The 26,714-nt window shown below is 34.5% G+C and overlaps 3 protein-coding genes across 4 annotated transcripts; 1 reads left to right on the forward strand and 2 right to left on the reverse strand.

Annotated features, from left to right (window-relative positions):
- Window positions 1-199: 199 nt before the first annotated feature.
- Window positions 200-4,050, reverse strand: LOC140054068 (uncharacterized). 2 transcript variants are annotated; one of them, XM_072098901.1, is made up of 12 exons: window positions 3,802-4,050; window positions 3,376-3,443; window positions 3,178-3,285; window positions 2,807-2,972; window positions 2,409-2,525; window positions 2,200-2,323; window positions 1,950-2,042; window positions 1,448-1,671; window positions 1,022-1,132; window positions 856-912; window positions 651-760; window positions 200-412 (listed from the first exon to the last, which is right to left on the reverse strand). In XM_072098901.1, exons 1-12 carry the CDS (start codon window positions 3,824-3,826, stop codon window positions 281-283), a joined length of 1,335 nt encoding a protein of 444 aa, XP_071955002.1. In that variant the 5' UTR covers window positions 3,827-4,050; the 3' UTR covers window positions 200-280. The 2 variants fall into 2 exon arrangements, with proteins under 2 accessions (XP_071955002.1, XP_071955001.1); XM_072098900.1 differs by having other exon boundaries at window positions 3,376-3,446.
- Window positions 4,051-4,184: 134 nt separating this feature from the next.
- Window positions 4,185-18,397, forward strand: LOC140055284 (DNA damage-binding protein 1-like). The gene is made up of 22 exons (XM_072100584.1): window positions 4,185-4,292; window positions 4,910-5,058; window positions 5,144-5,260; window positions 5,560-5,705; window positions 5,932-6,388; window positions 6,690-6,773; window positions 9,728-9,844; window positions 10,108-10,210; window positions 10,689-10,873; window positions 11,562-11,740; window positions 12,185-12,348; window positions 12,468-12,575; window positions 12,686-12,893; window positions 13,298-13,620; window positions 14,002-14,166; window positions 14,430-14,524; window positions 14,867-15,034; window positions 15,451-15,560; window positions 15,795-15,964; window positions 16,277-16,379; window positions 16,978-17,101; window positions 17,314-18,397. Exons 1-22 carry the CDS (start codon window positions 4,232-4,234, stop codon window positions 17,392-17,394), a joined length of 3,417 nt encoding a protein of 1,138 aa, XP_071956685.1. The 5' UTR covers window positions 4,185-4,231; the 3' UTR covers window positions 17,395-18,397.
- Window positions 18,398-20,807: 2,410 nt separating this feature from the next.
- On the reverse strand, window positions 20,808-26,472 carry LOC140054828 (meiosis 1 arrest protein-like). Its single transcript, XM_072099921.1, has 12 exons — window positions 26,411-26,472; window positions 25,726-25,883; window positions 25,253-25,426; window positions 24,688-24,801; window positions 24,046-24,163; window positions 23,562-23,645; window positions 23,222-23,310; window positions 23,015-23,134; window positions 22,485-22,598; window positions 22,085-22,312; window positions 21,548-21,676; window positions 20,808-21,330 (listed from the first exon to the last, which is right to left on the reverse strand). Exons 1-12 carry the CDS (start codon window positions 26,457-26,459, stop codon window positions 21,160-21,162), a joined length of 1,548 nt encoding a protein of 515 aa, XP_071956022.1. The 5' UTR covers window positions 26,460-26,472; the 3' UTR covers window positions 20,808-21,159.
- Between the last annotated feature and the right edge of the window lie 242 nt (window positions 26,473-26,714).

Genomic DNA, 26,714 nt, shown 5'->3' on the forward strand with positions numbered 1-26,714 from the left:
GTTTAATAATAGTGGCTCACTCACCATTTTTTGTACGCTCTTATGCATAACACTTAAAAGCTTTTTTCCAATAGTAATAGCATAATAATTGGAATTAAAAAGTAATATTCTGTGGGCCACAAAATTGAAGATTCTGAGATCTGTTTGGTACATGGACAGACAGACAAACAGACAGACAAACAGAGGTGAGGATAAATATAGAAAACGTATACTTTTATTTGTTTTTTTTATATAATCTACTAGCTGTATGTGAATATATAATATACATGTCTTAAATACATTATTTTAATATTAATGAATCATCTGCAAGGTTTTGCAAACATTCTGCTAGATATTGATACTCGGACATCTGGTTGTAAATGTGGCATGATATCCTGACATAAAGCACGCCATCAATGCTTTTAACTGGTACCTGTGGAGTAAACAAAAATAAAATGTAAGGTATATTTTTTAAACATTGAAAACAATTAATTTGGATCCAAATTTACTTTCTTTTAAAAAATAATTTTTTTAGGTTAAGATAGATGTTTAAAATAAAGTTTATTTAGTAGTTTTCCCCAAGAGGTGTGTTTTACTCAAAAGAATCCTCAACACCATTTCGCCCCCCCACCCCACCCCCACCCCCATTAAATATAAAATTATACATTTACCTCTATGCAAAATCTACTGTACAATTCCTTCTGTATCTGTTCCGCTAGGTCATAGTTCACTTCCAGTTTGCTACAAAGGCTTCTGGGAAGACGAACTAATGCCATAGTTCCTGATCAATAAATATAAAAAAAAAAAAAATTCATATTACAGTAATTTCACAAAGAAAAAAAATGTATTGTTTATAAGTTGTATCGATAAACTCACCAAACATATCCTTAGGAGCGGCTAGACTTGTCCCTAACTTCTCTACGAGCATATTAGCTGAAAATAACAATATTAAACAACACAAAATCAGGAAACTATAACGTAATACAATACATAAGATGGTAAATGAGGGTGTGGTGGGTTTTATTGGTAGAATTGATTGTACCTGCTTGATCTGTTAAGTCATACATATATTGTCTCATCCTCTGCACCCCAACTGTCTCCCAGAAATCAATTATCTTTGGTAGAACCAAGAATGAACTATAATCCTTCAAACCTGTTAAAATTGAATCATATATTACTATTTAATTTCCATTTATTTTTCAGAACTGCTTACCATCATGTTTACCAAAAGTGATGCCTTTGGTGCAAGCTAAGTAAGAACTTAAGTACCTGACAGACAGTAAACATGTTGCAATGTGCACAAGGTGCAAGCTAAAGCTTGGTTCCCACTAGGACGCAATGCAAGCGAGTTGACCAATGACAAGCGACAGTTTGAATAATCCATCGCTTCTGATTGGTCAACTCACTTACATTGCGTTACGTCCTTGTGTTGCGTCTCTAGTGGGAACCAAGCATTAGTAATAATTACCTGACCACATGAACTCTGAATTGAAACCACTTCCAAATCCATGTGATATGATGAGTGGCCTGACCGAGGATTGCAGCCTTTTGCTTACATACAAATAAGCCGTTCCTTTAGGAGCACAGAACCACTTGTGAGCGTTGCTGGCATAGTAGTCTGCATCAAGCTCACGAAGGTTTACTGGTAGAGCTCCGAGAGAATGAGCGCCATCAACGTACACTGGGATTGACCTTAAGACGCGTATGTATCATAAGTAAAAAGATAAGCTGTTATATAAAAATTATATAACCAAAATAATTAAACCACTGTCCCATCAAGCTTTTCTTTTGTGACCACTGTACCTATGACCTATGCATTGATGTGTCTTTGGTTATGAACTTTCCTGCATGCACACAAATGAATTGACATGACACAACTTGACCCAGGTCACAAGTCAAATGTTCCCTATTATCAATTCTTGATTCCTTGTATTAAATATATTAATCAAGTTAACTTTATGACCTCTTACCTGTTGTGGCAGAGATCTATTAATTCTTTGATAGGCATTATGAATGGTGCATTGCTGGGAACATGATCAAATACAGCTATCTTTGTACCAGACCTGAAAATTACAATAATAGAAACATGTCAAAGGTCATATAAATTAGTATGCACAAACATCAGGGAAATATAATGTCAAAGGTCATATAATAGGTGTACAATAATAGTAATAGCATAAGAAAAAAGTGAAAGGAGTAAATAAATGCAACACATCTTACTTGATTGTGGATTTTACTTTCTCAATAATCTGTTGTGCACCCTCTACTGGTAAAGAGATAGCCTCCTCTTGTATTATAGCACCAGTTTCCGCAGCAATGTGTTTTAGAAGTTTTTTAACAGCACCTAAAAACCAACCACTGAATACTGTAGTACATACGCATAGTGTAAACAAATATAGACACATAGTATTAGAGAAAACCTGTCTTACCATAAGTTACATTCAAACAATAGATAACATCCCCAGGATTGAATTTAATGCCCCGTAGAACGCTGTTAGTTGCCGTAGTAACATTTGTCACCAAGAGGAGGTCAGTTGGGTCACATCCTGGGAAAAATGAAAAAAGCAACAGAAATGTTATTGTAAATTGTATCCTTTTATATTACCCCACTCTTCCTGTAAAAGTACTGAACTAAACCTATAATGTGTTCTAGGTCAGGCTTACTGGGGATCTATGACAATGACTAGACAGGGAGGTTAATGTTATACCTTTCTGGACTAGCTATGGCAAGAAAAATAAACTATAGAGGCTAAGTCTTTCAAATTGAAATACTTAAAAAAAATTTTCTCATCAAATTTAAGGAAGTCATAAATTAAGAATACTCTACCAACAAACTTAGCTAGACGTCTTGTAGCGTATACAAGGTGAGGGAACACTTCTTTGTCTAAGAAACGCAAAGGTTGCCTTTCAATGTATTTCTGCCACTTATGAGCCAAGTCAAGTATATCACCGAGTACCGCTCCAAATGCACCATGGTTCAGAAACGTACATTCCTGCAAAATACATAAGTGGAAATATTAACCAACAACAAATTTGTTTATCTTTTATAGCCCTGTAAATAGAATAAGTTAATCTCCTCAAGGGTGTTAAATGTTATTTTATCTTTTGTGGCACTTTGATGGGAGTATGCTGCGATTTGTGTGTGTGTTGATCTGCCAGTCAGGTGCTCAGGATAATACTATTGGAATTGTTACATACTTCTTCTAATAAAAAGTGTCTTTTCTTAGCTTCATTGCCAAATACAACAGATTTACTGCTTATAATATCTGGAAGATCAACTGGAATTTCTGGAGGTGTATATTCTTCCTGAAAAGAAAAAAAAAGAAAGTTTTTGATATCAAAATATATGAAAGTGATAATGATCATGATGATTGCAGTAGCAGGACATTACATTACCTCTGGTACTTGGAGAAGTTCTTGAACATTTGATGATTGAAAAGATCCAAAATCTCTCTTGTTTACAGCTGATGCAAGGAGGGCAAAAACAAGAAGCAAATTATAATTTCACACAAAATTGTCATGATTCATAATATTATAACACTTCACTGACACTGACTACATTTACAAGAAAAGTTATTATTATTTCTGATTGGGATTGATCAACATTATCCTTTTTAAAATTGTTTAAATGTTTTAATACAGTACGTATAGCTTTAGTCCATTAGTAGGCCCTGACCTGATTGGGGACTAATTAGTAACCATCATCCAGCAGGTACACATAGGGGCCTATAGCCAAGGAGGCCTAGGCCTAGTCCTGATCCTACCTAGCTAGGCTAATTCAAAAAAAAAAAAAATTAAGGCCTGGCCTAAATCATAATTTACATTTTGTGTTACTTTCCATATTCATTTTGAGGACTAGATAAGAAAATTAAAAATGAATATGCATCAATAATTATTATTTGTAATATCAAGACTTCTATTGTTTAAAAAAAAACAGTAAGCCTATTGTTATTGTATTCTCTGTCTGTTTTGCGGTCGTGTGGTGTAAACATGTTTTTCCAAACAATGCTTTCAACAGTAATTTGCGTTTATAAGTAAAAATTCCCAACAAAAATGATTGTTCAATATTTGACACCACAGGTGTACTCGTTCTCTTATATCAAAGTTGACGCAATAAATCTTAATTCAACGCGTTAAGTTATCGAAAGCAGAAGAAAAATAGCGGGCGCCTTTGCATGTTTAGAAAAAAAATTCATTGGAAGAGGTAGGCTTGCAAACTTTGCAGGTTTGAATGTAAAAAATATTAATCAAGATGTCGAACAACTATGTTGTTACTGCCCATAAGCCAACTGCAGTAAATGCATGTGTAACAGGTATTGTTAATTGCAATTATAGGTTAATTTTGTAGTAGTTATTGCTAATCAATCCTAGCTAATGTTAGGCTCACATCCCACATGCGCGCAAACTCAATGGGGAAAAGAGGGCGATTTGATTGCGGGCGCATTCATTTTCTTCCCTGGTTGTGTTAAAGCGTGATGGAGGAATCATTATTAAATCCTTCCCCGACTAATATGTTATGAATAATTGCCATATTTACAATTTTCTATAAAAAAAAAACTATTGCTTGTTCCACCGTGTGTGTATAAATATTAATAATAATTTAATTTAAATTATTTATTATTTAATTTAATAATTTTATAATTTAAAAGAAAAATTAATTCCTAGCCTAACTAAGCTTTAGAGTTTTAGACTACTACTATAATGATTCAGTAAAACTACCCTATAGCATATGATGGTGCTATATAAGCCTATAAGTAGGCTAGAAATTTTCTTTTTTGCATTAAGTCTCAAGGCCCAACCCTATTTTCTGAACATTTTTGCTTTGATAAGCAATAAATCTGTGTCATGTTGAGTGCAATTTTATACTTTTTTTGCAAAAATAATTATTATTCAGTACAATTTTACAAATTTAATTTATTTTTTATCCTAGGTAATTTTACCGGACCTAATGACTTAAATCTGATAATTGCTAAGAACACGCGTTTGGAGATCTACCTTGTCACGCCTGAGGGCCTGCGTCCTGTCAAAGAAGTTTGTATGTATGGACGCATTGGCACCTTAAAGCTTATCCCGTCAGAGGTGAGAGTAAGATGCACTTAAAGCCAATACATTATACTGAATATCAATTTTAATTTCTGTAATTGATATGTTTTAATCTCCTCAGAATGGTACTAAGAGCCAGCTGTTTGTCTTGACAGCCAAATACAATGCTGCCATCTTGGAGTACAAGCAAGAAGCAAATGAGGTTGACATCATTACAAAGGCTCATGGGAATGTACAGGTATACATGTATTGGTGATATATCTCTCACTACTGTGTCTTAAAAAAGAGTATGAGAGTAAGAGTTCATAAAAATTCAGAGCTCATGTATGCTAAATAATACAAAGTACAACAAAATGAAGTGAGTACTAGTGTAGGGTGACTATGCTTATTTCTAGAGTCCATTAATGTAACTGTACATATATGGTTAAAACATTTTATGTTTTAACACACAATACTTTAGCCACAGTAGTCCTATCCTATTCAACAACATTGTTCTAGGACTCCATACTAAATAGCAACCTGCTTTCTGTAATCCAGGATAGGATTGGTCGGCCATCTGAGACTGGACTTATTGGAATCATTGACCCCGATCGTAGAGCCATAGGTCTGCGGCTTTATGATGGACCTTTTAAAGTGATCCCATTGGACAAGGATAACCGAGAACTGAAGGCATTTAATGTCAGGTATACAATTGGAAATATTAAAAACCATCCTATTCCTTTCGATGATGTTCTGTACATAACCATAAATGACATAACCTTGAGTTATTTTAATAAAATTTATTTGATTAATTGATACATAACCAGCATTTTTTAAATATACAAATCAATATAATCTGTTTAGTGATCAATTAAACAAACAAGCTAATTATTTTTTTAATTTAAATCTAAACCTAAATGATGTTTGTAGGTTAGAAGAATTGAATGTAATTGACGTTCAGTTTCTGTACGGATGTCCCAAACCTACGATAGCATTCATACACCAAGACACACAAGGGCGTCATGTCAAAACTTACGAAATAAAAATGGCCGAACGAGAATTAGCCCAAGGACCCTGGAAGCAAGACAACGTAGAAACAGAAGCAAGCATGGTCATCGCAGTCCCACAGCCATATGGTGGCGCTCTAATCATAGGCCAAGCATCGATAACGTATCACAAAGGAGAACATTATGTTGCTGTAGCGCCCTCAATTATTAAGCACAGCACACTTGTGTGTTACGGCCGTGTGGATTCAAATGGTTCTCGTTATTTGCTGGGTGATATGGCTGGCCAATTATTTATGTTGTTGTTAGAGAAGGACGAGGAAGAGCCTATGGACGGTGCTTCCGCGATTGTTAAAGACCTCAAACTTTCACTACTTGGAGAGGTAACATTTTTTTTATATATCTTATTTATTTTATTTATTTTTTCAGGTATACCAAATTTATAAAAATCTGAATCAGATAAAAGTTTGAAAATATTGTATTAAAAATGGTGGATGAAAAGTAGACAAATTCACAGCAAAACTACACATACAACATTTAAACATACAGAAAGGCATATAAAAAGAAACATTAAAATGTTACAGCAAGGTTATATTAAAGTAATAATATTTTTTTATGTATTATAATAATTATAATCTACTATCTGTCTAATGTGCCCACTTTTGACTATCAATTTCATTCTAGGTTTCAATCCCAGAATGCATCACATACCTTGACAACGGCGTGGTTTACATCGGATCCCGTCTTGGTGATTCACAGTTAATTAAGGTAATCTATTACTTTTCTTTTATTAATTTTCCTAAAATTTTAATTAATGTTAACTATTGTTTTGAATGTTAAAGAAATAAAATAGTTGTGCTCAACGTTAGAAATAAATATAAAAAATATATTGTACCTATTGTGCATGTAATTCTAGGTTTGTTATGGTAAATAAATAATTCAATTCAATTCAAAATTCTTTAATCATCCCACACGGGGCAATTCAAATAAAAAGGTCTGGATTAAAATGATCTTACAAAATATACAAAATATCACAATACACAGTACAAAAAAACAAGATTCAAGAATTTAAGAGTCGGATAGCCACTGGCAAAAGCGAATAAAATATATATTGGGAGAGTTGACTATTTTACTGTACCTGGATTTACCTTTGATGTTAAGACTTATACATCCGTAGCTTGTGTGTCCCCACTATATGGGAAAAACTTGCAGACTTATACATCCGTAGCTTGTGTCCCCACTGTATGGGAAAAACTTGCAGACTTATACATCCGTAGCTTGTGTCCCCACTATATGGGAAAAACTTGCAGACTTATACATCCGTAGCCTGTGTCCCCACTATATGGGAAAAACTTGCAGACTTATACATCCGTAGCTTGTGTGTCCCCACTATATGGGAAAAACTTGCAGACTTATACATCCGTAGCTTGTGTGTCCCCACTATATGGGAAAAACTTGCAGACTTATACATCCGTAGCTTGTGTGTCCCCACTATATGGGAAAAACTTGCAGACTTATACATCCGTAGCTTGTGTCCCCACTATATGGGAAAAACTTGCAGACTTATACATCCGTAGCTTGTGTCCCCACTATATGGGAAAAACTTGCAGACTTATACATCCGTAGCTTGTGTCCCCACTATATGGGAAAAACTTGCAGACTTATACATCCGTAGCTTGTGTCCCCACTATATGGGAAAAACTTGCAGACTTATACATCCGTAGCTTGTGTCCCCACTATATGGGAAAAACTTGCAGACTTATACATCCGTAGCCTGTGTCCCCACTATATGGGAAAAACTTGCAGACTTATACATCCGTAGCTTGTGTGTCCCCATTATATGGGAAAAACTTGCAGACTTATACATCCGTAGCTTGTGTCCCCACTATATGGGAAAAACTTGCAGACTTATACATCCGTAGCTTGTATGTCCCCACTATATGGGAAAAACTTGCAGACTTATACATCCGTAGCTTGTGTGTCCCCATTATATGGGAAAAACTTGCAGACTTATACATCCGTAGCCTGTGTCCCCACTATATGGGAAAAACTTGCAGACTTATACATCCGTAGCTTGTGTCCCAACTATATGGGAAAAACTTGCAGACTTATACATCCGTAGCCTGTGTCCCCACTATATGGGAAAAACTTGCAGACTTATACATCCGTAGCTTGTGTGTCCCCACTATATGGGAAAAACTTGCAGACTTATACATCCGTAGCTTGTGTCCCCACTATATGGGAAAAACTTGCAGACTTATACATCCGTAGCCTGTGTCCCCACTATATGGGAAAAACTTGCAGACTTATACATCCGTAGCCTGTGTCCCCACTATATGGGAAAAACTTGCAGACTTATACATCCGTAGCCTGTGTCCCCACTATATGGGAAAAACTTGCAGACTTATACATCCGTAGCCTGTGTCCCCACTATATGGGAAAAACTTGCAGACTTATACATCCGTAGCCTGTGTCCCCACTATATGGGAAAAACTTGCAGACTTATACATCCGTAGCCTGTGTCCCCACTATATGGGAAAAACTTGCAGACTTATACATCCGTAGCCTGTGTCCCCACTATATGGGAAAAACTTGCAGACTTATACATCCGTAGCTTGTGTCCCCATATATGGGAAAAACTTGCAGACTTATACATCCGTAGCTTGTGTCCCCACTATATGGGAAAAACTTGCAGACTTATACATCCGTAGCTTGTGTCCCCACTATATGGGAAAAACTTGCAGAATTATACATCCGTAGCTTGTGTGTCCCCACTATATGGGAAAAACTTGCAGACTTATACATCCGTAGCTTGTGTCCCCACTATATGGGAAAAACTTGCAGACTTATACATCCGTAGCTTGTGTCCCCACTATATGGGAAAAACTTGCAGACTTATACATCCGTAGCTTGTGTCCCCACTATATGGGAAAAACTTGCAGACTTATACATCCGTAGCTTGTGTCCCCACTATATGGGAAAAACTTGCAGACTTATACATCCGTAGCTTGTGTCCCCACTATATGGGAAAAACTTGCAGACTTATACATCCGTAGCTTGTATGTCCCCACTATATGGGAAAAACTTGCAGACTTATACATCCGTAGCCTGTGTCCCCACTATATAAGAAAAACTTGCAGACTTATACATCCGTAGCCTGTGTCCCCACTATATGGGAAAAACTTGCAGACTTATACATCCGTAGCTTGTGTCCCCACTATATGGGAAAAACTTGCAGACTTATACATCCGTAGCTTGTGTCCCCACTATATGGGAAAAACTTGCAGACTTATACATCCGTACCTTGTGTCCCCACTATATGGGAAAAACTTGCAGACTTATACATCCGTAGCTTGTGTGTCCCCACTATATGGGAAAAACTTGCAGACTTACACATCCGTAGCTTGTGTCCCCACTATATGGGAAAAACTTGCAGACTTATACATCCGTAGCTTGTGTCCCCACTATATGGGAAAAACTTGCAGACTTATACATCCGTAGCTTGTGTCCCCACTATATGGGAAAAACTTGCAGACTTATACATCCGTAGCTTGTGTCCCCACTATATGGGAAAAACTTGCAGACTTATACATCTGTAGCTTGTATGTCCCCACTATATGGGAAAAACTTACAGAAAACAAATGTTTAGTTTATTACAAACATGCATATACTTTTTTGTGAAATAAATATTAATTTGATTTTTGTTTTGGTGTTTTTTTTAGTTGACTGTTGAGCCTAATGAGAGTGGTTCTTACATACAAGTGATGGAGACTTTTACTAATCTTGGGCCTATTGTTGACATGTGCGTTGTTGATTTAGACAGACAAGGACAGGGTCAAGTAAGTTAGTTACAACATAGGGTGGGTGGGGTATCTTGGCTTTACCACTGTTGACCTTTTTTTCCGTCAATGGTTATTTTTAGAAAAAGTTTACATTATAGACAACAGAGCAACTAGAATCATATTGAGGATCTATTCTAGAAGAATAAATTATTCTGGTTCAATTAAATTCAGATGAAAAAACGTTTTAGTATTATTTTTTCGGAAAATCTAAAATAACTGCAGAGATAAGGTATTTATAATTTGTACCTTTTTATTCGTAGTTGGTAACATGCTCTGGTGCTTTTAAAGAGGGCTCCCTCCGTATTATACGCAATGGAATTGGTATTCATGAGCACGCTAGTATTGACTTGCATGGAATTAAAGGTAAGTAATGTTAAAGAAATCAGAAATCAAAGATGATGGCACATTTCACAAAGCCAGGTAGTTTACAGATTGAGTGAAGGAAGAAATTGGACTCTCAACTTTTAGTTCATCAACTTTTACCTGCATAATATTATGCGAGTATGTTTCCATACGTGTTTGATCTAAAAATGACTGGGGTAATAATGTGCAGTGCATTGAGAGCTTGAGAGCTATATAAAAAGAATGAACTATTATTATTATTACCTATTCAGGTTGTGGTTATCTAGGTTATATTTCAAGTTCAAGTAATCTTTATTATGTTTTCAACAACACTGGTATCAAAAAATGTTGTTGCAGGTTATGAGACAGAGAAACGGATGCCAATTACAAACATGAAAAGCTATTAGGCATATAGATCAACATACAAACTATATAGAGAAATAATAATTTAATATTATTCATATTGCTTATTGTATTTAAATTACTCACTCCTAATTAGGTCTGTGGCCACTACGAGTACAGTCGCAGTCAGACAAGGATGACACGCTTGTGTTGACCTTCGTAGGTCAAACACGTGTATTGACGTTGAATGGAGAGGAAGTCGAGGAGACAGAGTTGGCAGGGATTGAAAGTGAACAACAGTCGTTTTTTTGTGGAAATGTCTGCCACAATCAATTGCTCCAGGTAACAAGTTCTCAAAAACACTAGAATAAAGCTCTGTCTTCTCTATCAAAATAGTTGGCCAAAAAAAGTGCCCAAAATGGTAGTGATATGGTCAAATATGGTAGTGATATGCTCAAATATGGTAGTGATATGCTCAAATATGGTAGTGATATGCTCAAATATGGTAGTGAGGGCGTGTGGCGCAGTGTGTTGGACGTTGGACTACCGATCGTCAGACCTAGGTTCGAATCCAACTCTCGCCGCATTGCTTGTATCCGTAGGCAAGATACTTTACTTACGTTGCCTCTCTCCACCCAGGTGTATAAATGGGTACCCAGTTAGATCTAGACACAACTGCGCTGGTTACCGGCTGCATTATGGAAGTATGTTTCCATACGTGTTTGATCCCAAAAAATACTGGGGTAATAATGCTTGTAAAGCGCCTTTGAGCATGATTACTCATGAAAAGGGCGCTATATAAATCTGGTATTATTATATTATTATATAGTGATATGCTCAAATATGGTAGTGATATGCTCAAATATGGTAGTGATATGCTCAAATATGGTAGTGATATGACATCATGTCCATTATTCTATCTAAAATGACATATTATATTGTATGTATGTTTGTCTATCGTACAAGGGTTAATTATTACTATTACTGCAAGGCACTTTTCTAAAAACAACATTATTTTCCCTTATTATAGGTGACAGCTAGCTCTGTTAGACTTGTTAGCATAGAATCCAAAGCACTTGTAGCAGAATGGAAAGCGCCCTCAGGGAAGAACATAAGCGTTGCTGCGTGCAACTCTGTTCAGGTCATGTGTGCAGTTGGTAGCAATCTGTTTTATTTGGAAATATACGCTGGTGAAATAAAACAAATAAGGTTAGCTTTTTAATTACTATTGTCTGAGATAAGTATAGTGTCAAATTGTTCTTACACACCAAGGATAGCCCACAAATTCCATAGACTTCTTTCCATTGGGGTCCTTCTGGTGGTGAAAGGCTCAGTACACTGGGAGACAATCCTCTACTCTTTTTCACAGTGTGTACTGTGCTCTTCAACATGCACATGAGCCATGCTACACACGGCACTAACAGCTTAATGTCTCATTCCAAAGACGGTGTGCTATATAATGTGTTTGGAATTAATTTGGAAAACACAGAGATTGGCGATGGGATTCGAATCGTGGACCAAATGAAACCTATGGTCTTTTACGGTTCAGTGCACAAGAGTGATTACCACCAGTTTAGCTGACTGCGCTATGCCGCTCTCTCAAAAAAATTATTTTTTATTTGAAATTCAATTTGAAATGTTTTTTGTTTGCAGCTCTGTACAAATGGAACATGAAGTGTCCTGTCTGGATATCACACCAATTGAGGATGGCAGTGAAAAGGCAGAGATCTGTGCTGTTGGACTCTGGACAGAGATCTCTGCAAGGTTGTTAAAGATTCCTTCCATGCAAGTTCTGCACAAAGAGATGCTTGATGGAGGTAATAATATTATGAGAAAAAACTGAAATATTGGAAAAAAAGTTGAACAATATTTTCTTGTAAGAGTAATCCAAGTATAGACTACCAGTGTTATCAATTATATATATTTTTTTTTCCAGAAATAATTCCCCGCTCAATTTTGATGACCGTGTTTGAGGGTCAACCATACCTACTGTGTGCTTTGGGAGATGGTTCACTTTATTATTTTCAAATGAATACAACAATAGGTAAGCTTATTTGCCTTTTAAATTTGTAAAACTTTCTACATTTGCTTATAGATTCACTTCTTTTAATCAACCCGCCCCCTAATTTGTAAAAAATGTGATCGTACTTCCAGGCAGATTGTCAGAAAGGAAAAAGGTTATTCTTGGCACCCAGCCAACAGTGTTGAAAACTTTCAAGTCTCTATCGATGACAAATGTGTATGCTTGTTCGGACAGACCCACAGTTATTTACTCCAGTAATCATAAGCTTGTTTTCTCAAATGTTAACCTCAAAGAAGTGAACTACATGTGTCCACTTAATTCTCAAGGCTACCCAGACAGGTAAGCATTTGTTTATATTTTGTCCTGAATATTGATTGGTATCCAAACTGAAAAGCACCCGTTTCTTTCGGTGCCTTTTGTAAATGTGTCAAATTGTGTCAATAAATCACAGTGTTTAATCCATGGTTGCATTTGCCTCATGAATTATTTATGAATCAAGAGGTCACATATGTGCAAAAGAACGAGGCACCTCATATTTGTTTATTTATTAGTGTGCAGTGAGGATTTTTAGAGGGTTAGGCTTAAGTGTTTGATAATAGAAAGTTAAAGGGATACATGTCTGGTAGTAAGAAAACCAAATTATTCACTATTTTTTACTGAATAAAATATATTTTAAATATATTAAATATAATTAGAAATTTATATGAAATATATGTAAATATAATTATTTGTTAATTTTGTAGTCTGGCGCTGGCCAATGATACGTCACTGATGATCGGTACGATAGATGAAATTCAAAAACTACACATACGAACAATCCCTCTAGGGGAATCCCCTGCACGGATCGCTTACCAAGAATCAACACAGACGTTTGCGGTCACTACCATGCGGACAGAGATCAAAGATGGTTCAGGGTCCACACCGGTGCGTCCAAGCGCAAGTACTACCGCCCTCAGTACCAGCTCCAGCACGGCGAAGATGATTACGTCGAGGGATGAGAGTAACATGATGGAGGATGAAGTTGATTTGCATTCGTTGCTGATCATTGATCAACACACCTTTGAAGGTTATAACTCAATTCTCGTTGAAAGCTCTGTCTACAATATTAAACTTGTTTGACAAAAAAAGTGTGGTGTGCCCAAATATGGTAGTGTCCATATATGGGCACAGCACATTTTATTGTCACATAAAGTTTGAAAGTGTAGACAGGGCTTAACTTTACTCAGGGACTATTTTCCCATGCAATATTATTTGTGTAAAAATTAATTGCATGGTAAAAGGCGTTTTTAGTGTGTTAGTAACTATAAATATTTCTCTGTTGCAGCAGTTATATTCTCATTCTTTGCCTACAGATGATGTGAATAGTTTTGTTTTATAGAGTCGGGTTAAGTTAATCTTTAATACAATCCCTCCTTTTTTTAATTTCAAATTGTTCTCAATCCCACAGTTCTTCATGCTCACCACTTCCTGCCAAATGAATTCACCACCAGCTTGATCTCTTGTACCCTTGGTAACGACTCAACCGCATACTACATTGTAGGATTGACAATGGTTTATCCTGAGGATCCGGAACCTAAAATTGGAAAGATAATAGTATTCCAATGGAGTGATGGTAAGAAAATCAGTTTAATCTTTTTTCATGTCGATGTATGTAAAGTTTATTAAAAGAGTTTTACTCTCGACAGTTATTTTTATATTTTGATCCTGCCTCATTGATTTACTTTATTTGAAAGTTTGGAAAATAAATGATATAATTATGATACTATGTCAGGTCCCATTCATGCCAAGATTAAGGCCTACTAGTTTGAATTTACAGTTTAAAGATTCATGCTTTCCTTTTAAATCAATATTTTTTTGTTTATCATTTGTTCACAGGCAAACTGGTTCAGATTGCTGCAAAAGAAATCAAAGGTGCTGCCTATAGTCTAGTTGAGTTCAATGGAAAACTACTTGCGTCTGTTAATAGCTATGTAAGTATCTTATTGAAATATAATAGCAACATTTTTTACCTTATTGGCGTTTCATACATATGTTGTATTTCAATAGTTTATGAATCTATGTATGGAGTACATGTATTAACATTGTCAGTTCTTAGTAGAGTTACTGTAATATTATCGTGCATTATTTTTTACCTTATAGGCGTTTCATACATATTGTATTTCAATCGTTTATGAATCTATATATGGAGTACATGTATCAACATTGTCAGTTCTTAGTAGAGTTACTGTAATATTACATTGCATTAATTTTGACAAAGACATCCCATACATATGTTTTAATATTTTATGAAATTTTTTCTTACTCGTGCATAGGTTGCATTATATAATTGGATAGATCATGAACTACGTATGGAATGCTCACATATCAACAATGTTATAGCACTATATCTTAAGACAAAGGGTGACTTTGTACTGGTTGGCGACCTCCTTCGTTCCATCACGTTACTTGCTTACAAATCTATGGAAGGTTGTCTGGAAGAGGTTAGTCAAGTACCAATAATGTTAATTCTTATATAGGTCATAATAAGCAGGCTCTCAATAAATTGAAGTAAAATAAGTCTGAATCTAAAGCTGTCTACACTATCAAACTTTATGTGACAACAAAATGTGATGGCCCATATCATTATAGACATGATGATGTCATATCACTACCATATTTGGGTATATTACTACCAAAATTACTATCAAAATAGTTTGATAGTGTAAACAGGGCTTTAAAAGAGTTCAAAGTAGCTAGTTGGGATAGCCACAGAAATAGGTCGAGTTTAGAGTCACAAGCTGACATCTGATCTAAGATATTTATTCTTCTCAGATAGATAGCCAGGTGCTAAGTAATTATCCATGTATCCATCTTTTGTTTGTATGGCTGACTATCACATTTTTTTTTTGTATTTTAGATTGCTAGAGATTACAATCCAAATTGGATGTCTGCAATTGAGATTCTTGATGACGACACATTTTTAGGAAGCGAAAATTCATACAACTTGTTTACGTGTCAGAAAGATAGGTGAGTTTACAACAGTACATCATCATATATGAGTACCAAATTAGTAGTGAATTACAACATTATTTGAATTGACTGAACTACAGCAATTTTTATAGTTGTGCAAATTGCGGCCATTGTTCGATACATCAAAGTGACAGGAATTGTGGGAAGGGTTTAAACTACTTGAATCACCCAGGGTGGATATTTTTTGTTTTTTATAATAAAGTTGATATAAATTATTTATTTTCACCAAAGTGCTGCCACTACTGACGATGAACGACAACATTTACAAGAGGAGAGTTTCTTTCATCTTGGAGAATTCATAAACGTTTTCAAGAAGGGCTCCCTCGTAATGCAGAATATCGGCGAGAGCACAATCAATACTCAGGGAAATGTACTGTTTGGCACCATCAATGGAACTATTGGTAACTTGGCTTTTATCTTAAAGAACTTACCATTTTGTTTAAATAATTAATACAACTTATTAAACTCTGTCTACACTATCAAACTTTGTGATAAAAAAATGTGATGTGCCCATATATGGACATGATGATGTCATATCACTACCATATTTGGCCATATCACTACCATATTTGGGTACATCACTTTTTTTTGTCAAACTAATTTGATAGTGTAGACAGAGCTTTAGACTTTGACATGTTTTTAACTATTTTATGTACACATAGGCTCAGAATTGAGTTGTGATGTTGTTTTATTTTTCCTTTTATTTCTTGCAGGTCTTGTAACGAGACTTCCAGAAGAATTCTTCAAGTTCTTGTTGGAGGTTCAAAACAAACTGACGAAAGTGATTAAGAGTGTTGGCAGGATAGACCACTCATTGTATCCTTACATAGTGTGTAGTGTGGTCAGGGATGAGATTCTCCTCTGTCTCATCCTTGTATGCTACTAAACCATAATGGTACTAATATACACAATGGGGGTAAAGATTAATACCTCTGATTTCAAATTGAACATTTTATATGATGTAGTGCTTATTTTCTAGTAATCCTAGAGAGAGTGGTATGACATACATCATGTAACATACATCATGTGACATGCGTCATATGTCATGTGTCATGTGAGAGGCTTGTGTCTTTGGGTAAGATACTTTATTTCATATGGGATATAAAGCCATTGATATATATAAACACATTGTATGATAAAGAACTTTTCTAAAGCTCTGTCTACACTATCAATCTTTTGTGACAAAAAAATGTGATGTGCCCATATATGGACATGATGATGTCATATCACTACCATATTTGGGCACATCACACTGTTTTTGTCAAACTAGTTGAATGGTGTAGACAGAACTTTACTTAAAGAGAACAGTATTGTACTGAGGACTCCACTCAAAATATAAACTACTCTACTACTGCACAGTCATGCTGTGTGCTTCTGCTGACCTAAATACTTATATTCTTAACTTTATTACCAGCTGGCGAGCTTTTGATACAGAAAGGAAGACAGAGCCATCTAATGGGTTTATAGACGGTGATCTAATAGAGAGTTTTCTAGATCTCAGTACTGACAAGATGGAAGAGGTGGTGAAGGGATTACAGGTATGTAGTTATCATTTTAAAAATTGCATCAAAACTGTAGGAAACTGGAAAAAAAAATATGGTATACAATCCTTAAGCTCTGTCTACACTATCAAACTAGTTTAACAAAACAGTCTGATGTGTCCAAATATGGTAGTGATATGACATCATCACATCAAGTGCGATAGTTTAGACAGAGCTTTATAATTAACCAGAAAGGAATTTATTTACAGATCGAAGATGGAGGAATGAAGAGGGACGCAACTTCAAATGATTTGATTAAAATTGTTGAAGAATTGACAAGAATTCATTGATTAACACGCTAGTTACCATAGTTACCATAGTTGTAAATAATAACAAATTAATACGCTTGTAGTTTTACCTAACTATGTTTGTAAATGAACACTTTTGACTGTTAAAAACACAAATTGCATCAAATACTAAATTAAAGATTATGTCCTAAGATGTGATTGTCTCATAGATATCCTTAATATATGATCGTATGTACATGAATCCTATACTACATGTGAATGGTAAAGAATAGCATTTTCTGTTTTTAAGAATTGATTATTTTTCTATTAATTTGCCTAAAATCTTGATTGCAAGTTCATATACTATTTCAGCAACTAAATATGAATGTATAATACTACAGCAATGCATTAAGTACGAACTTAAGCGTGGTTGCCACTAGAGACGCAACGCAAGGACGTAGAAGCAACAAGGACAAGCGACCGTTCAAATAATCCATCGATTGTCATTGGTGGGAACCACGCTTAAAGGCTAAGTACAATACTACAACAATGCATGAAGTACATACTAAAGGCTTTACTTGAGGTGCTATAGCTTCAGAAACATTTAGCAAGTTTGTAGTTTATACTAGATAAACTGTTTAAAATAATGTTCGGTTTCACTACAAATCAAATTGACGATTGTTGCAGTAATACTGTATATCTAAATATATAACAATTTGTAACCAATGTTTGGATATTATATACCGTATGAGAAATCACAATATCTTTTTTTTAAATTGTTTTCATTGCATTTGTAGCTAACTTTATATATTTTGTAAAGGAAATAAACGTTTCGGTGTTCTGTTATACATTATATCACTCTCAACAAATTGCCAAATAAACACTTTTTGGGAGTTGTCGATTTGCGATGATTGACGATCAAACATAATTTCAATGTGCTCAATTGTACACTCAGTTCTGATATAATTCAATAACAAATTGATGTATTCAAATTAGCTGATTTCCTGTCAAATTAATATAAAGTATGTGTCATTTTTTAATACATTGTTCAATTAAATTTAATTTGTAGAATATATTGAAGCATATTGTACTATAGACTTTTTCCAAAAATGGCCAAATTTCGACCCTTTTCTTTTCCGCCATAACTGGTTACAAACACTCTATAAGATGATTATAATGCAATATATGCACATATTATATACCAATATTATCGCATAATATATAATAAAGAATTCTAAAAAGTGGCTATTTTGGCCATTTTTCGAAAAAATGACATGGAAATTTTCGAAAAATGACCAATTTTCGACCCTTTTATTTTTAGACATAAATGGTTACTATAGCATAATAAACATGCGCAGAGTCGAATAATGGGTTCTGTGCATGTCAATTATGCTATAGTAACCATTTATGTCAAAAAATAAAATGGTCGAAAATTATTTTTAGACATAAATGGTTACTATAGCATAATAAACATGCGCAGAGTCGAATAATGGGTTCTGCGCATGTCAAATATGCTATAGTAACCAGTTATATCGAAAAATAAAAAAGGTCGAAATTCGGCCATTTTTGGAAAAAATTCCTGTACTATAGTACAGGGAAATTTTCTAAAAATGACCAATTTTCGACCCTTTTATTTTTAGACATAAATGGTTACTATAGCATAATAAACATGCGCAGAGTCGAATAATGGGTTCTGCGCATGTCAATTATGCTATAGTAACCAGTTATGTCAAAAAATAAAATGGTCGAAAATTATTTTTAGACATAAATGGTTACTATAGCATAATAAACATGCGCAGAGTCGAATAATGGGTTCTGGGCATGTCAATTATGCTAAAGTAACCAGTTATATCGAAAAATAAAAAGGTCGAAATTTGGCCATTTTTGGAAAAAATCCCTGTACTATAGTACAGGGAAATTTTCAAAAAAAGACCAATTTTCGACCCTTTTATTTTTAGACATAAATGGTTACTATAGCATAATAAACATGCGCAGAGTCGAATAATGGGTTCTGCGCATGTCAATTATGCTATAGTAACCAGTTATGTCAAAAAATAAAATGGTCAAAAATTATTTTTAGACATAAATGGTTACTATCACATAATAAACATGCGCAGAGTCGAATAATGGGTTCTGCGCATGTCAATTATGCTAAAGTATTGCCAATTTTTTGAAAAAATCCCTGTACTATATATAGCAATATTATGGCGTATGAATTATGGCCAAATTTCGACCCTTTACTTTTTCGCCATAACTACTGTAGTTACAAAAAACTTTTAAATGACATAAATTTACTTTTTTGATCACTATACGTTAATTAATAATAAGAATAATCTATACAGACTTTTACGCATAATCGAACCCGCGCCAATTCGGTACCACGTTCTAACACACGCACATAGCAAACCTTCGAACCTGTTACTTTCAAACATAACATTCTCACAAAGGAAAGGTCGGTAAAAACATATTAAATTTACTACGGCTCCGACATTATCATTATTTCAATATTATCCAAACCAAATGGCTTTCAAACAAGGTAAGACTAATTAATATTATATTTAGAACTAAATCATTTCTATTTAAAATTATCATTCATATAAACCATAAAATATAATCATATTACGTAAATCCTATCTAATAATTTTAATATTTTAGCGTCCTGTATACACAGAAACAAGTACGCAACATAAACTTTCAATCTCCTTCATCTTGAAATAAAATAATTTTTTAAAAAGGTGAGAAAATTTAAACCTAGTTAACATTAAAACGAACAACGTATATTAAAAAGAGTTTAACAATAATCTTTTTAATAATTTTCTATCCACTCTACAAATTTTTCATATAAAGATATTGTGGAACCACGTCAGGTCAAGTTCAATATTGAATATCGAAACGTGGCAGGCTGAAGGCGCTTGACCTTTGACAAGATCGCCTAAATTTCTAGTTTTTAACCTTACAATACTTGTATTGTATATTCAGGTACAGCCGCTCCATAATCTCTTTGCTTTTCTTCCTTATATCTTTTAACATGAAATTGTTTTTACTAACAAACATTACTGTTTATACGCCTAGTGTAGTATGTTTTACATCTTTAACATATTTTCATAAACATTTTCATATCGTACAACTACTCGTAACAAATTTTCTCAACTTTCTATCATCTAAAAGTCGTAGTTAGTCATGTCTCGGGTCACATTCTATGGTCACCGTACAGGTAGGCTACTACATCAGTACTTCTATGAATGGATGACTAGTTGGTGACAAGAACGCTAGTTGGTCATACCCAGTACCGTTTTGATTTTACGATCATTCGGGAAACCACCTCACGACGTATAACGCAATATATGCACATATATAGCAATATTATCGCATAATAATTGAATTCTAAAAAGTGGCTATTTTGGCCATTTTTCTAAAAAATCCCTTTACTATAATAGTTCAGAGATATTTTCCAAAAATAGCCAAATTTCGACCCTTTCTTTTTCGCCATAACTGGTTACAAACACTCTATAAGATGATTATAACGCAATATATGCACATATAGCAATACTATCACAAAATAATTGAATTCTATTTGGTCATTTAAAAAAAAAAAGGGATTTTCTTTTCAAAAATGACCAAATTTTGACCCTTTTCTCTTTCGACATAACCGGTTACAAACACTCTATAAGATGATGATAACGCAAACAATTATCGCATAATAATTTAATTTTAAATAGTCCAAAAAATCCCTGTACTACAGTACTGTTTTTCGACATATTTGGTTACTATAAGTCCATAAGAACACTATCTTTTATCCGAAGTGAAGTCACAATTCTTTGTCACAATTTATAACTCTGTTGGAAAATCACGACTACTCACAGTAGCTTCTTTATAACCTGGACGTGTGTTATTTGCTTTACTTCCATTGGATGATGAGTTGGTCACATGACCAGATTTTAGCGATGGTGTCATAATCACACCTTTTGTTCGGCCTTTTACATTCATCACTTTAGCTGGCTGCAATATTAAACAAATAATATTAGACAAGTTTTAATATCAGATCAGATGTTTTTCTCCCAACTCTAAATACTTTTTCTACCAAGTACATTGAAAATATTAATGAACTAAACACCCTGATGCAAAGCTAATGCACAGTTACTGCACAGTAGTTACAAACAATTACAATTTAATTGTTGTTTAATTATTATCAATGTTTAAAAACATCTCTAATTACCTTATTTTGATCTTTATTGTTGTTTTTTCTCTTCTGTTGCCATTGACTACCTTTCATCAATTGTGACATTAATGTTTGGTGTAGATTAGACACATAATAAAGTGGATTGAGTACATCACACACTTCTAGCTGTCAATACATCAAGGAGTAACATTCAGTAACATTAGATTATTGCCACGCACACACGACACACTTCCTTTCAAAGGATATTTTCCGCTTTTCATTAAAAAAATATATATTTTATTCACCAGGATTGCAAATAAGTTAAATCAAAATCGAAAGAGAGAACCATCAGTTAAGTTAAAGGAATTAGAATAAATTTAAATAATAATAAAACGGTTAAAACTCTCGTACAAATATATCAATAGTTTTCTACAAAAAAAAAATCTTATTTTCTTATGCTCTGTCAACATTATCAAAAGTCAAAAGAGTGATGTGCCCAAATATGGTAGTGATATGACATCATCATGGGCACATCACATAAAGTTTGATGGTGTAGACAAAGCTTTAGAACCGGACTGATCATTTTTTACTTACCTTTTCAAGATGAGAGCCGACAGCTTCCATAGCATCACTAACAACCCTGTCAACTCTATTGGATAAACTATGCGGTAACAGAAGCTCTTTACTAGCTACAGGCTTTACTAGAAGACTTGAACCCCCTTCTGATGGTAGAATAACAAAGTGCCCTCTAGGGTTTGGTGTCTTGCCTGCGTAACTTGGTTGATCATGGGTTGAGTTCTGGCAGGTCAGTAATACCATATCCTAAAATAAAATAGTAAATAAAATAAAAATTGGTTATTATCCAAAGCTCCAATTGGGAAAATATACCTTGTACTGTCGTATATATATAATTTAATATAAAGAAATTGCATTTATTTATTTTACATTAGTAATAAAGGATCAGTACATCTATAACATGTTTTTGTTGTCAAACCTTTTCATGTAAATGTTGACAAAGAGCAGCAAAGTGCTGCTGATTGGTGTCCAATTCTTCCCAATCAAGTTTCCAACACAATGTGGGCTGCAAAACAAATGGCATTCCAAACACCTGAAGAAGAACAATATTCACAATAATAAGTATGATACATAAGTTAGGCCTTCTACATGCCAATTGCAACCACAGTTCCATTGTAAGCATGTCACGCCATTGCAACCAATGCATTCCAACCACATTTCTATTGTAAACACACTCTGTTGCAACCACACTCAATTGCAAACACAGTGACATTGCATCCACAGTGCCATTGCAACCAAAGCACAGTTTCAACCACAGTGCCATTGCAACCACAGTGCCATTGCAACCACAGTGTCATTGCAACCACAGTGCCATTGCAACCAGTGCATAGCAACCACTCTCCATTGCAACCACAGTGTCGTTGAAACTACAGTGTCATTAACTCTACATAACCCAATAAGTAGGAGTAGTAGCATCCGAATTTAAAGGAGGGATACTACAGTACTTACAATAGACTCACAGAGACCATTAGCTCTAACCAACTTGATAGCAGTAAGTTGCATCACTGACACTGAGGCTGACTGTTTCTTGCTACCACTTGTAAAGGAGTTCAATTCAGGCAAAATATTCTGAAACAGAAAACATTACAACAATTACACTCAGTCGATACACACACACACAGTAAACAAGGAAATTATTAAAAAAAACAGACTTACATAAGATGATGCAGTTGGTGGTAGGAGTGATGGGCTTAATATCTGTTCCCTAATATCACATTTTAAAGTCATTGCACCTGAACCAATATCTATTTATAAAACACACAAATATTGACTTTACATGTGATTGAAAGTTATAGTTTAACAGTACAGCTCTATTAGTACCTAAAAAAGTGTCCTCTTAACACTGTTTAAGCAGTTGTTGGCTGTAGTGTTAAAACATTGCCATTTTACAGCAAGCATTGCCTGAATATGAGGTGTTCCCTGAGTAAGGTTTCCCTCTGAATAGTGGTTAGCTGTGGTGTTTCATAGTAAATTGTTCCTTTAACAGGTGTCTTACCATTTAGTTTCAGGTGTAGATATTCTTTATCTGTACCACAATCATACAGCCAGTGTTTGAAGTGATCACTAATGCTTAGTGTATCTGTTCAAAAACAATGAAAAAATGTTCTTCTTCTTTGTAAAAGTAAATTCTCTTACTAATGACTGTAAGACATATAAAGAGGTTATAGATTTTTAAGACAGTTTTTTAATTGCTCACTGTATTCAAGTCTATAGATGGACGATTCGGTTTAGTTTCAGTTTTGTACACATCTTTTAAATCCACAACAATAGTAAAATTTGTTAAAGCTCTGTCTACACATCAAACTTTATGTGACAAAAACATGATGATGTCATATCACTACAATATTTAGGCATACTACCATATTTGGGCACGGTAGTTTGATAGTGTAGACAGAACTTTAGTAGATATACAATGAAATAATGAAATAATAATAATAATAATAATAATGAAATAATGGTACCATTTGGTACAAGTTTACTTTGCATGATATCCATCATGGCTGCCATGTCATCACTTGAATCAGTACTCTGTGAGCTGTCATTCTCATCCAATGGTACACCATTCTCTGTCTCATACACAGTAACTACTTCAATTTTCTGTGAAAAGTAAATTGAAATTAAACCAAGATAGATAGATGGATGCCTTTTTCCCTCAAGCTCCTGTCAATACTGTTCCGGTGAGCTCTCATATGGGAGCTTCAAAATGCTGGAGAACCGAGTAGGGTAACTGGTTCATCTGCTTTTCTTCTTTTTTTGGGTTATCTTAAGCTCTATCTATCAAACTTTATCTGACAAAGAAAATCTGATTTGCCCATACTGTATATGGACACAATGACATCATATCACTACCATATTTGGGCACATCACATTTTTTTTTGTCACATAAAGTTTGATAGTATGAACAGAGCTTTTATACATATTATTGATCATTTTGTGTGTAAAGCTCTTAGAAACATTGTATTTAAAGTTGATATAAGACTACCATTTAATATTATTATTATTCATGTACTAATGTAAACTAAATAATGACATAATACTCAGATTGAACAAATAATGATTGATGACTAATTTAGTGTCCTCATTCATTTGTAATACCACAACCTAATACAAAAACTACTAACCCTGATGATTTCTAAGTCTATACTCTGAGCAGCTGCCTCTATCTGTCTTGCAATGGCATTAACATGTTGACATGAAAACACAGTAACCTCTAACTGTGTGCTAAAGCCACTCATCTTAAAAGAATGAAAAACAAGTCAATAATAGTTGATTTAGCCTGAGACAGATTTAGCAAACATTTTCTTTATTCTTTATTTCATTCCAGACCAACAGCGAATCATCACACTAAATCTAAATAAAAACAACTTTAGATACAAAATTTCATTAACATTATAATGTTTCCTTAATAACAATGCTTTCTGTTGACAGTTGAGTCTAAAGCTCTGCCTACACTATCAAACTTTATGTGACAACAAAATGTGATGTAACCCATATATGGACATGATGATGTCATATTACTACCATATTTGGGCATATCACTATCATATTTGGGCATATCAAACTTTTTTTGTCAAACTAGTTTGATAGTGTAGAGAGCGCTTAAGTGGAGTGTAAGATTTGGTTCATGATAGCACCTGTAGGAAGATAGACAGCTTTTCTCTGCAATAAAAATAAATATTGAATCACCTGTCTAATATGTGTTGACTGCCGATTAAACTGTAAAACAGCATCTTTTAATCCTTGACCAAATGATGTCGTACTCTGGTCCTCATGCATGTCAGCTTTTAGATGTTTCAACTCCAGCAAAGCATTGTAAATCTGTTGAAAGTTGCCTCTAACATTTTGTAACGGAAGCAAACACTAAAAAAAGGAAAAAGCACATTAGGGCAGGAAAATATTGGGGTTGAAGTTTATTTAAAACAAAAGTCATAATAACAGATGCATGTTGCGGGCCACTTAAATGATTAGAATCAACTTATTTTTACTGTTTAAAGACAAAAAAGGTTATCCGATCGCAATAGGAACATATAGTATTTATTTTTTCATTAAAAATGTAGTTTGTGATAGGGATACATAATAAAGTAATGGGGCTGTAACATATCAAGTCTTTTTGGCACAAACAAATGAGTTTGAACTTAATACATTAATAATACACATACCTCTGAGTACCTATGAATGGCTGATATACTGAAGTAAGGTACTCTTGGAGGGCCTGCTAAGCTGCAAACAAGAGCAAAAAACTCTTCTAAACATGAGTGTATGTTTGCGCATACTTTGTTATTAAACGGTGGTGTAAAATCAACAAGCAACACATGGGCTGGAAAAGACAAAAATGAGATTTTGGTTGTCGACATGTTTCATATGACGATTGATACATCTAGGCCCTAGGCATATCTATTATTATAATGATATAGGAATTTAATTTTCATTTAATTTTTATTCTTGCACCAAACAATTATTTTGCCTTCTTCTATTTTATTTATTCTTTGTTCTCTAAAATAGGCCTAGGTTTTTAGGGACTAGGCTAGTATAGTGTAGTAACTAAGGCTACTAAGACATGTGTGTGTACTGTAAATACCTGCCTGTACTAAAGTCTGGAGCTAGCCCTAGGCTATAATAGGCCTATCTAGGCCTAGACCCCTTTTTGACAAGTAGGCCTAGCCTTGGCCTAGCTAGGTAGCCTCCTTCCTAGTCTATGGTACACTACTCTACTACTAGCCTAGCTAGGTAGGCCTAGACTCTAGAGTAGCCTAGTCATAACGCCAGATTTATAATCTCGGTTTTCATAATTTAATTCAAATATTTATACAATCATTTTATTTTATTATAATACACAAATGTTACCTGGTTGTCTGTGAAATAAGATTCTTTTGTTTGTTTTGTTCGCCTGCATATTGCATGTGCATGGCCGCCGACGAAGTTTTAAAAGTCGCCTGCCAGCCGCTCAGCAGCCAGTTTTCAAGCAAACCGTGTGGGTATTAGGCACGCCGAAATCAAAGAGACGTCTGGATTCACGACTAAACAAACTTTTTTTAAGTTTGAGAACTAGCGCTATAATATATATCTTTAACACATAATATTAGACAGGTTATTCAATATTTTGTCAATATTTTGTCAATATGCATTCCAGTTTATGTTACTAGAATAG

This window comes from Antedon mediterranea, chromosome 7, assembly GCF_964355755.1.
Source record: "Antedon mediterranea chromosome 7, ecAntMedi1.1, whole genome shotgun sequence".
NCBI classification, from domain to species: domain Eukaryota; kingdom Metazoa; phylum Echinodermata; class Crinoidea; order Comatulida; family Antedonidae; genus Antedon; species Antedon mediterranea.